The sequence below is a fragment of the Aspergillus uvarum genome (genome assembly GCF_003184745.1).
Source record: "Aspergillus uvarum CBS 121591 unplaced genomic scaffold BO82scaffold_3, whole genome shotgun sequence".
In the NCBI taxonomy this organism is placed as follows: Eukaryota; Fungi; Ascomycota; class Eurotiomycetes; order Eurotiales; family Aspergillaceae; genus Aspergillus; species Aspergillus uvarum.
Genome location: NW_020291300.1, coordinates 215,919 through 226,153, shown reverse-complemented (window position 1 = coordinate 226,153; position 10,235 = coordinate 215,919). Strand labels below are relative to the sequence as shown.

At 55.3% G+C, this 10,235-nt stretch overlaps 5 protein-coding genes across 5 annotated transcripts; 4 read left to right on the top strand and 1 right to left on the bottom strand.

The window, feature by feature from the left end:
- Window positions 1-74: 74 nt before the first annotated feature.
- BO82DRAFT_300280 (proline racemase family protein) lies at window positions 75-1,303 on the top strand. The gene has a single exon (XM_025632051.1). It carries the CDS (start codon window positions 136-138, stop codon window positions 1,216-1,218), a length of 1,083 nt encoding a protein of 360 aa, XP_025496642.1. The 5' UTR covers window positions 75-135; the 3' UTR covers window positions 1,219-1,303.
- A 555-nt stretch (window positions 1,304-1,858) lies between these two features.
- BO82DRAFT_325528 (isoamyl alcohol oxidase) lies at window positions 1,859-3,963 on the top strand (the record flags this gene model as incomplete). The annotated part of the gene is made up of 2 exons (XM_025632877.1): window positions 1,859-3,672; window positions 3,731-3,963. The coding sequence occupies 2 exons, from the start codon at window positions 1,859-1,861 to the stop codon at window positions 3,750-3,752; spliced, it is 1,836 nt and encodes a 611-aa protein (XP_025496641.1). The 3' UTR covers window positions 3,753-3,963.
- Window positions 3,964-4,826: 863 nt separating this feature from the next.
- Window positions 4,827-6,249, top strand: BO82DRAFT_87015 (uncharacterized protein). The gene is made up of 5 exons (XM_025641612.1): window positions 4,827-4,979; window positions 5,040-5,252; window positions 5,329-5,492; window positions 5,550-5,618; window positions 5,695-6,249. Exons 1-5 carry the CDS (start codon window positions 4,892-4,894, stop codon window positions 6,100-6,102), a joined length of 942 nt encoding a protein of 313 aa, XP_025496640.1. The 5' UTR covers window positions 4,827-4,891; the 3' UTR covers window positions 6,103-6,249.
- A 146-nt stretch (window positions 6,250-6,395) lies between these two features.
- BO82DRAFT_428371 (uncharacterized protein) lies at window positions 6,396-8,063 on the top strand (the record flags this gene model as incomplete). The annotated part of the gene is made up of 2 exons (XM_025640438.1): window positions 6,396-6,780; window positions 6,880-8,063. The coding sequence occupies 2 exons, from the start codon at window positions 6,396-6,398 to the stop codon at window positions 8,061-8,063; spliced, it is 1,569 nt and encodes a 522-aa protein (XP_025496639.1).
- Window positions 8,064-8,875: 812 nt separating this feature from the next.
- On the bottom strand, window positions 8,876-9,566 carry BO82DRAFT_350151 (uncharacterized protein). Its single transcript, XM_025634070.1, has one exon. The coding sequence runs from the start codon at window positions 9,452-9,454 to the stop codon at window positions 9,047-9,049; it is 408 nt and encodes a 135-aa protein (XP_025496638.1). The 5' UTR covers window positions 9,455-9,566; the 3' UTR covers window positions 8,876-9,046.
- Window positions 9,567-10,235: the final 669 nt, after the last annotated feature.

Genomic DNA, 10,235 nt, shown 5'->3' with positions numbered 1-10,235 from the left:
AGGTAAGAGGCACCATGGCTGAGAACTTGGTATAAAATGAGACACACCGCAGCCTTATTCAAATATCACGGATCCGCCCATCAATTCAGGAAGATCAACTGTTGTCTTACACCCACCAATCCACCCCTCATCATCATGGTGCATTCCAACCGCGCCGTGCACATCGTCAGCGTCCACTCGGCGGGGGAAATCGGCGATGTGATCGTGGGCGGGGTTCTCGACGTGCCCGGTCAAACCATGTTCGACAAGATGACCTATTTCCGGACCCAAGCCGACGAGCTACGCCAGCTGCTGCTCAACGAGCCCCGCGGCCGCCCGTCGCGGAACGTGAACCTGGTCCTTCCCGCGTGCGACCCGCGCGCCGATGCTGGGTTCCTGATCATGGAGAGCCAGGAATACGCCTACATGTCCGGCTCGAACACCATCTGCACGGCCACAGCGCTGCTGGAGACGGGCATGGTGAAGATGCAGGAGCCGACCACCGTGCTCCGGCTGGACACGGCCGCCGGCCTGGTCGCGGTCACGGCGGAGTGCGAGGCCGGGAAGTGCAAGAGCGTGGCCTTCGACAATGTTCCCGCCTTCGTGTTCCACCTCGATCTAGCGGTGGACGTGCCGGGCCTGGGCACAATCCTCTGCGACGTGGCATACGGAGGCATGATGTACGCCATCGTGGACATGGCCCAGACCGACCTCACCATGGATCCGGACGAGGGCCAGCGCATTGTGGAATACGGGGAGCGCATCAAGCGGGCCGTCCAGGCCGCCGTCCACCCGGTCCACCCGGACAACCCCGGCATTCACGGGGTGACCAACTTTATCTTCACGACTGCCCTGGTGGCGGGCGATGGGGCGGATGGCGGCAAGAAGGCCCAGAACGCGGTGGTGGTCTCGCCGGGTCGCTTGGACCGCAGCCCGTGCGGAACCGGGACGTGTGCGCGCATGGCGCAGTTGCATGCGAGACAGCAGCTGGCCGTGGGCGAGCCGTTTGTGCACACGAGTATCATCGGAACCGAGTATGTCGGCTCCATCACGGGCACCGTCAAGGTGGGCGAGTACGATGCCATCCTGCCTCGTGTTAAGGGCAGTGCCTGGATCACCAGCTTCCAGCAGGTGGTCCTCGACCCCACCGATCCTTTCCCACAGGGCTTTCGGGTGGGGGATGCCTGGCATGTATCCAAAGTGCCAGTGCCCGCCGGCGCTCCGGTGAATAGTATCTAGTTCGCAATGCTGGGTAACGCATCTGCTACCTAAGTAGTCTCCTGGAAGGAGATGATCACTACCGCAGATCGATCTCCTAGAGTAGGGGTGTTTGTTTTTTTTTTTTTTTTTTTTTTTTTTTTTTTTTTTGTGGGGTCAATTCTTTAATTGCTATCAGATCTTGCGATCAACTGAATTCAAAGAAAGACATTACAAGAGTCATGCGTGTTTTCATTGCTATTTTATAATCAACGTGATACAGCTGTAGCCTCAGGCATCAATTCATCCCGCCGCGGGCGGGGCGTTTTCCATCTCACCCTAACCCAAACAGGAAATCCAGATGTTCGACCAATCAGGCAATCACGCTGTGTTAGTGATCGACACAGGCTTGTCGTCGCCTAACTACTAAGTAACTACTGCGATATCCATGATCCACAACAGACGAGGCTGAGCTGGGGGCTTTTGTCGATCTCAGCTCGGTTACTGACTGATTGAATCCTTCCATCATGCCCTGCCCATTATGTCCTTTCTGACCACAGCCCACTATCGGGATATAAATATCCCCTCAAGTAATGTACCTAAGCAGCCCAGAACTTGAATCTTCTTCCTCCAAGCCTAGGGCCCTGCACACATCCCGGCCTACCTCCCTGTGCAGTACAGCATGGTCCAAGTACCATTTCTTTTGGTAGTCCAGGCCACGTCCGCCTTCTGGGCGCTGGACCTCCTGCCCCGCGCAGCCGCGACAACCACCGTCCACAACACCAGCTCCGTGGTGGAGTACAACTGTCACGCGGGACAGTCCTGCTGGCCATCCAACGAGGAATGGACGCAGTTCAACAAAAGCCTGTCGGGGAACCTCCACCGCACTGTCCCCTTCGCCGCCAGCTGCTTCTACAGTTCGCTCTCCTACAATCCGGCCGCCTGTGCGCTCGCGGAGAAGACCTACCTCCTTAACCAGCCCCGCACCGAGGTCTACGGGGCGGCTACGGGCCTCAACTGGGAGACGTGCGGGCTGCAGAGCTGCGCGCTGAACCCGCTCGACGGATACAGCGTGCAGTCGGACGAGTGTCGATTGGGCCGCCTGTCAGCGCTGTATGTCGACGCCCACTCGGCGCAGCAGGTGGCCACAGCGGTGCGGTTCGCGCGCAAGCACCGCCTACGCGTCAGCATCAAGAACACTGGCCACGACTACTTCGGGCGGTCGACGCGCCCGGACACCCTGGCCATCTGGACGCACCACCTGAAGAACATGACCTACCACGGCAACTTCACTGCCGCGAACTGTTCCGCCACTGCCTCCAATTACGAGCATATCGGGGAGATCGGCGCAGGCGCGCAGGCGTCCGACGTGTACGCGTACTTCCAGGGGCTCGGGATGGACGTGACGGGCGGCAATGAGGGCTCCGTCGGGTTGGCGGGCGGGTTCGGGCAAGGCGGCGGCCACGGGGTGTTCGGGCCGTCGCGCGGGCTGATGGTCGACAACGCGGTCGAGTTCGAGGTCGTCACCGCCGACGGCCACCTCCGCACGATTAACGCCTGCTCCGACCCGGATCTCTTCTGGGCGATGCGCGGCGGCGGCGGCGGCACGTTCGCCATTCTGACCAGCTACAAGTTCCAGCTCTACCCCGCCGTGAAGATCAATGTCTACTCCTTGAAGGCCAGCTTCAACACGAACACGACGACGGGGGAGGACCCGAAGTACCGCGCGCTGGAGTATATGCTCACGCAGCACGCCACGGCGCAGCCCCTCTGGTCCGCGCAGAACGTCTCGGGCCACGCATACTACTGGCCCAGCCAGGTCGAGCTGTACCTGGTGTTGCCCTCCAACAACGAGACGGCGCTGCCGGCGGTGACGCGGGATTTCGTGGCCGCCGTGCGGGCCCATCCCGAGCTGATCCAGGTCTCCGAGAGCAACTACACGACGTACGCGAAGTACACCGATTTTCTCACCCTGACCGAGGCGATCGCCACAGAGCTCACGCCGGGGGGCATCTACGAAGCCGTGGCCAGCCGGCTGATTCCCCGCGATCTCTTTGCGTCGCCGGGGAACGTCACCGATCTGGTGACCGCGGTGCTCGACGGGGTCCGTCGGAGTAATACCCTGATCTCTGAGGAGTACGCCCTGACGCAGGTCATCATGACCACGCCCGTGAACGTGCAGAACGGGAACACGACCAGCGTGCATCCCGCGTGGCGCTCGGCGCTGTGGCATGTGCTGATGACGGGGGGGTGGTTTGACGTGCGCTCTTTGGCGAACCAGACCGCGCTGCAGGAACGGTGGCTGGATACCGTGCAGCCGCTGAAGGATCTGACGCCGCGGGGTGGGTGCTACTTGAACGAGGGGTCGTATCTGGAGCCCGAATGGGAGGACACCTTTTTCGGAGTGAATTATCCGGCTCTGCTCGGGGTGAAAGCCAGGTATGATCCGACGCACTTCTTCGATTGTTGGAAGTGTGTGGGGTGGGAGGGTGCCAAGTAAGTTTTCCCTATGATTGTGCAGTTGTGGGATATAGGCTGACGTTGGCGGCTATAGGGGATACCAATGTTACGATTAGTTGATTGTCTTGGGGGGGCAATCGCGGCCGGGCTATACGTCACAGATAATGAGGTTCTGTCTCATTCCTTTGGGTCCAGCTTCTTTGACTCTACTACTGGTCTGAACCGCTCTGTACATGATATCTCATCTATGCTCCGATGTACTTCTAATCCTGTTGTAGCTCTTCGAGCTACGTCTTGTCTATAATCTTGGGGATAGCCCGATTCTAGTAGCTAGTTAAGAATCAAAAGAATTAATATCACAAACCTGCAAACCTGAACAGCTATTCCTAGCACCACAGCCAGCCCGCAACTTGACAAGCTTTTAGTTTATGTTTTCTCTTCTCCCATAAACAAAAATCTTATTACCGACATGTTTGAAAAAGGATTGATTTGAAAGTTTTTCTAAGCTAATTTGCAAAATATTTTCGCTCTCGTTATTTGCCTAGTGCCTCTGGTACAATCACGAAACTCGAATCGCATAATTGTGATTCCAGATCCCAGGGTCTGGATATCGTCAGTATGGTCTAAACGCGCCCTACTGGATATCATCGCAACCGAAGTGTCAAACACGATGAGGCTGCCTTAAAACAATTGAACAAGCGTGGCTGCATATGGCCAGCGCTTACACTACTTACCGCGCACCTACACGTCTTGAGCGTCCTCCGATCTCCTTTCTCAATTCTATGTACCCTGGTTTATGGGTTTGTCGCCTTGTGGGCTAGAAGTGTTATTGCAGATGACCCGGCACAGCCGCAGAGAAGAGACCGTGTTCGAAATCTAGTAGTTTGGATCAAACTGGCCCCTCGACAACTAGATCTCGATAGGTCCGAGGCTGAGTATAAATCCAAGATAGTTTCACTATGAGTAATCCAATAGCACTGTCATTGTAAGCGCCCGCCAGGGCGAGCTGAACGTTCAGCTGAGGTGACAGAGCCCTGGAGGTCCAGAGAAAGCGGCAATCCGAGCCGAGAGGATTTCCTCCCCCTCACAATAGAGCAAGACCCGCTCAGCTGATGAGCATCGCAGGATATACTTAGGAGCTGAAAAGAGGTATAAAGGAGGTGGTTGCAGGCAACTGCCATCCGATGTCTCGAAAACATCCTGCAGTACATGTCCGGCAAACATAGCTACCTTTTTACCGCTAACGTACGGCAGTATGGGCCGCAATCATCATTTGTTGGACAGCTTTGCTTCTATTTCGAGGATCATGCTTCTTTTACCTCTTCTACTAGTTTCTGTGACTGGTATGTCGGATCCTCCCTCTTCTGCGACTACAAGCCCGTTGCTAAGTACGGCAACAGCAGGCTCCCTCTCCGCCGCACACCCCCACCCCACCGACTATGTCAACGTAACAAGCACGACCTACTACACTCAGATCGCGATCAAAAACTCGCTTCCAGTACCCCTAAAGCACATCCGATTCGCCCACATCAGCAAGCAGGAGCTGAACGTCCAGGCCTGGGATAACGTGCCGAGCGGCCAGACCCTCCCCGCCGTCTGGATCAAATATGCGACAGGTAAGTTGAAGTGGTAGCGAACCACCGTTTCTCCAAAAAAAAAAAAAAGGCACCCTAGAAATGCTGACCGTCTCAGGTATATTCACTGGCAGCGACACCTGGAACCTGGATATCACCTTCGAAGACGGTGAGACCTTCTACATCGACCGCGACAGCACCTGCAACCTGCAGGAGTCCGACAGCGGGCAAGTGTACACGTGGACCATCGAGGGATCAACGTTCCATATGCCGATGAACAGTGTATGTATGCCCTAACAGTTTTTGACATGGCATCGGTGTTTGACGGAAGAGAAATAGGACGGCATGAACACGCAGATCCACAACAACGACGACGAGGATGAGTTCAATACCTACGCGTTCGCACGGGTAGGAATACCCCGCTGCTCTGCTCTCCCCTCCGTGTGCTTGGTGTGGTAGATCCCACTCACTGACGACGTTAAAGATCAAAAACGAGTTCGACCAGACGTTCGAATGGTCTCAACTCGCGCATACGCACGAAGGGACGGGCGAGAGGCGGAGCGCGTGGACGATCTCGATCCCTCCCCAGGGTTTCTCGCCGGTAGTGCCGGTGTACTTCACCACGGGGTTTGGAAACACGGATACGGATTTCTGGGCGGTGCGCGCGAAGTACAGTGCCGATGGCGGGGCGCACTACCTCCTGCGACAGGCGGATGAGAACTACAAGTGCATGCTGAAGTCCGGGGATGCGGGGCAGTTATTTCATGTGGGCATTCGGGGCCAGCATTCGAGGAGTGGGGATTTTATTTTGGATATTCCGAGCGGGTCGTGTACGGTTGGACTGGTGCAGTCGAAGGAGGGGACTACTGGGGGTGTTAATGTTGAGTTGTAGGGGGTGCTGGGAATAGCTTCAGCTTACTGCCTCGGCTACTGTGTAGATCGTCGACGAGTCGTGGATTGCCAAATGCGGTTTGGCGCCATCTTTGCAAGCCGAGAATTTCTTGCGTCTTTTTGCTCACGCGCCCCGCGTATTTCCAATGCGGCCTCCTGGTGGACCATGGCCCTGGGGAACAATGAGGTGAAGATAGCTGACCCGTGTCATTGTGGTCCCACCGAATCTCATATGATTGAATTCAGAACTCCATCTCACTATCGATTATGTAAAAGTTTCCCCCATCCCCGGCCATGTTCATCCCTTACAATCCGCGCTCCTCCACACAAGCCAAGCACAACCGCCGGAAGATAAACACATACGTGGCCGCAGTAGCGGCCGCAAATTCCAGCGTTAAGCGGTGCTCACGGTCCCACAAGACGGCTACGACTGGCCCTGCAATCGAAAAGATAGAGAACTTCACTCAAGCCCTCCATTGGTTCCCTAATTTTAGTGACCCCACGGGGGAACCTCCCCCTGCACGTCAGGCAGACGAACAGGGATCAGCATGCGGGAAGTCCGAGGACCCTGGCGCCGGCCAGCCTCCGGCGCGTGCTTTTGCTGCAGGGAGGTTCTACCCCATCGAGGGTTCAGGCCCTAACTCTCGCGGACCGCTGGCACTGCAGGCTCTTGCCCACTGTGAGTAAAGCTTACGCGACCCGTATTTGTTCGTCTTTGATCGCAAATCTCGCTTTAAGCACGCACTGACATAGCCCCGTTCGGATACCCCTGCTGCAGTGTACGATGTCCTCCTCCCGTACGATGCGAAAGTGGTGGGCCTGGGGAAGTCAGAAACAGACAGCTATGCGAGGGATCTCCTCGCATGGACCTTCGACCACGAGGAGGTTTTTCATAGCCAGGCAGCCTTCAGCCTGTGTATCATGTACCGAATCGACGGCAGTAGGGGAGTTCACCAGGCCATCCTGTGGCATCGGCAGCATTTACTAAGGGCCGTGCGCCAACGACTATCTGCTCAGCGAGTGGACGACGTGCTGCTGCACAGTCTCTGCACGATGATCTCCGTCGATGAGTGGCTGGGCTTCCACGAGTCTCGCGCCGTCCACCTAAAAGGACTACAAAATATCATGCGCGTTCGTGAATCCAGCAACAATGCGTTGCAGCTCACACTTCCAGGGCCCAGTGTCGCTCCCGGTATGTTGCCAAAGCATTCTCCCTTGGGCAAGGTGGTCCTCGTCAACAGGATCATGGTAGAGTTTCATCTGAAAATGAACCTCGGCTTCTCGCAGGAAGTGGCTCCACTGTCAACATCATCGTCCAGTAGACCCCCTCTGCAGCTTCTGAGCCCAGGCCCCGCCACAGATCTCGCTGGCGTGGAGGACCTCCTACCGCCCGGCTTCCAAGATCTCGCTCGATCGGGCAGATTGACTCCCGCCCTGGTCGACCTCCTTTCGGACTTCTCGTTCTGGTTCTACAGCGGGATGGGCACAGACGCCACCACCCGCGAGACCTGGCGCTGTCTAACCTTCACCCCCAGCAACAGCCTGGAAAAGTGCATTGACATCGCTCTGGTCTCGCTCGCCGACGATCTCAGCGCGCTGGGCTCCCATCCGTGCGCTGTCATCTTCCGACAGGCCGAGCAGCGCGCGCGCCTCCTCCGTTCGCTCTCATCTTTATTCGATGAGCACTGGTTTCGGGAACTTGGGATCTGGATTATTACGATCATTGCAACACCAGCAAGAACGTCGCGTCTGCCCTGGCTGGTCAAGATGGAGGTGTTGGGGATGGTGATGTTGGTCCCGCCGTCCTCACAGAGTGGTGGCTCCTACTATCGATCTGTTGACCAAATTGAGGGGGTCCTCCGACGGTTCTTCTTCGACGAGAGTCGTGCGGACGATTGGCGAAGGGCTTGGAAGGAGTATCTTGAGCTTGGAGTGGGGGATCCTAATGCACTAATAGAATAGACCTCCCATGCTTCAACGTTTTTCCCGAATTAATTGTAATCGCAACATGGCCCATGGCTCGTCACTCCTCTCTCCCCAGGATAATGTTCCAAATATCCTCGCAAAATGAGGCACTCAATACGGCAATATGCGAATCACTATACGGCAGCATCTGCGCCGCAAACAGCGGGGCAACCCCCGCGCGGGCACGATTTGCCCATTCGACTCACATTCGCAATATGAAATTGGAACGGTCTGGAAAGCCATCTAGGACGGGTAATGAATCCGGAAGTAACATCAACTGCGAGTGTAGGATGGGTTCGTATCCGATTTGTAATCACAATCTACCACGGAAGACTATCACAGCCACTGAGTGAATAAGAGATGTCCTGGTAGATTCACACGCAGAGGTAGTAAATATATTTTTGTTCCGCAAATGCGCTGCTGAAAACGATAAAAATATCACATGGTCAAAGTCTCGAAGATTCCCAAGAAGAAATGTGTTCCGGATTTTGTAATAACAAAGTACCCTGGCGCGGGCAAGCGGGGAGGTTGTAAATCGGTAAGCGTTAGAATTGCTTATGCTGGGATAAATAGTACTTTTCATTCATAAGTTTGGCAGCGCCCCCCTTATCAAGCGGCAACCGCTGCGGTGAGGACACAACAGAAGAAGCTCTCCTTGCCAAATAGCCGCAATAGCCTTCCATCGTCCTCGAGTACAATTGATAGTTTTAAGAATCTCGACAAATGCATTGCTTCCCTTGGAAGTACTAAGTATCTCCTGTTTCCCACACAGACCTGTGTACCATTTATTTATCAACCACAGTAGATAGACGCAGAAGCAGACTGAAATAAGAATCCTTCGATTGACGCACGCAGCAGATCTTGCCACATAACGCTTGTCCCTTGCCAACATCTCACCCAGCATCCTCTCCAAACCACTCACAATTCCATCCACTCCCAAAGTCCAAACGAACTTAACCCTGACGAAAGACCGAGACAAATCACTGGTTCTGCATCCCATCCACCAGTAGATACGGGGCGTTGTACGCGTGCTCGCACGAGCTGGTCCACTGGGTGCTGCTGGACTTGGTGGCGGCCCACAGCAGGGCGCAGCCGCTGGAACAGCTGCTGTCCGGGCAAGCGTAGATGGGCGGCACATAGTCCTGGCCGCTAAGGTTGGACCAGCCGATGTCGACGTCGTACTCGTCCTCGCCCACGGCCAGGCACTGCGCCGTCGTCAGCACCTCCATCGTCTGCGACCCGTCCACCTCCAGGTAGTGGTAGTCCGAGGAGCCGAAGCTGTGGTCGCAGTCGTCGCCGGCGGTGGAGATGATGACGCTGAACTCGATGGCTAGGGCGCTGGTCGCCAGGAGGCCGAGCGTGCTGAGGAGGAGGGTTTGCGGGAGCATGGTTGCTGGGTTTTGGTTTTGGGTTGGTTTTCGTGGGTTGGGGTGTGGTGGATGAGTTCTGGGAAAGATATCAGAGGCCGAGTGAGAAAGAGAACTCGGGTTTGCGTTCTTGGAGGATGGGTTGGATGGATGATCAAGAAGCTGATGAGCTGGGAATGAGCAAGCTTTTTATAGAGCGCCTGCAGTGCAGAGTTCTACTCATTTCTTCAGTCCTATCCCTCTTATCGGGTATGATTCAAGCTTCGACCGTGCTTGCGCCGATCATCACTTCAACAATCATCCTGGGCTTCACCGGATTAGGAAGAAAACTCGGGTGAGAGGTCACTATCGTCATATTGTCGTTGAAATTCAAGCTTTTGCGCCCTGCAGGAATATTTAGTTTGGGGGCGGAGGAATTAGTCTGGTTTGATGAGGCTGCGGAAGCGGGTCCTCCAGGGTCCACCGACCCCTTGGTTGGAGTTCATTCGCAGCTTTGTCCAGGAGGATGAATGAATAAATGAATGAATGTCAGGCCACGGATATTTCACCTTACATGGTGCTCTTGCGATACGTAGTAGTCATCAAATTGGTAGTTACCTGTGACTCCTAAGCCTCAGCAATCAATGCCGTCTCCATCTGTCGGTTGTGTAAATACTATATGAGTAGATGAGTTTTGCAAAAAGTAGATTAAGAAAGTTAGCCTTTTTGATGAAAGGTCTACTAGTAGAGGAGTAGTGGTTGACAATAAATTTCTTAGATACCAAACTGGTCATGGTCAGTCCCCAGTAGAAGGCTTGCAGAG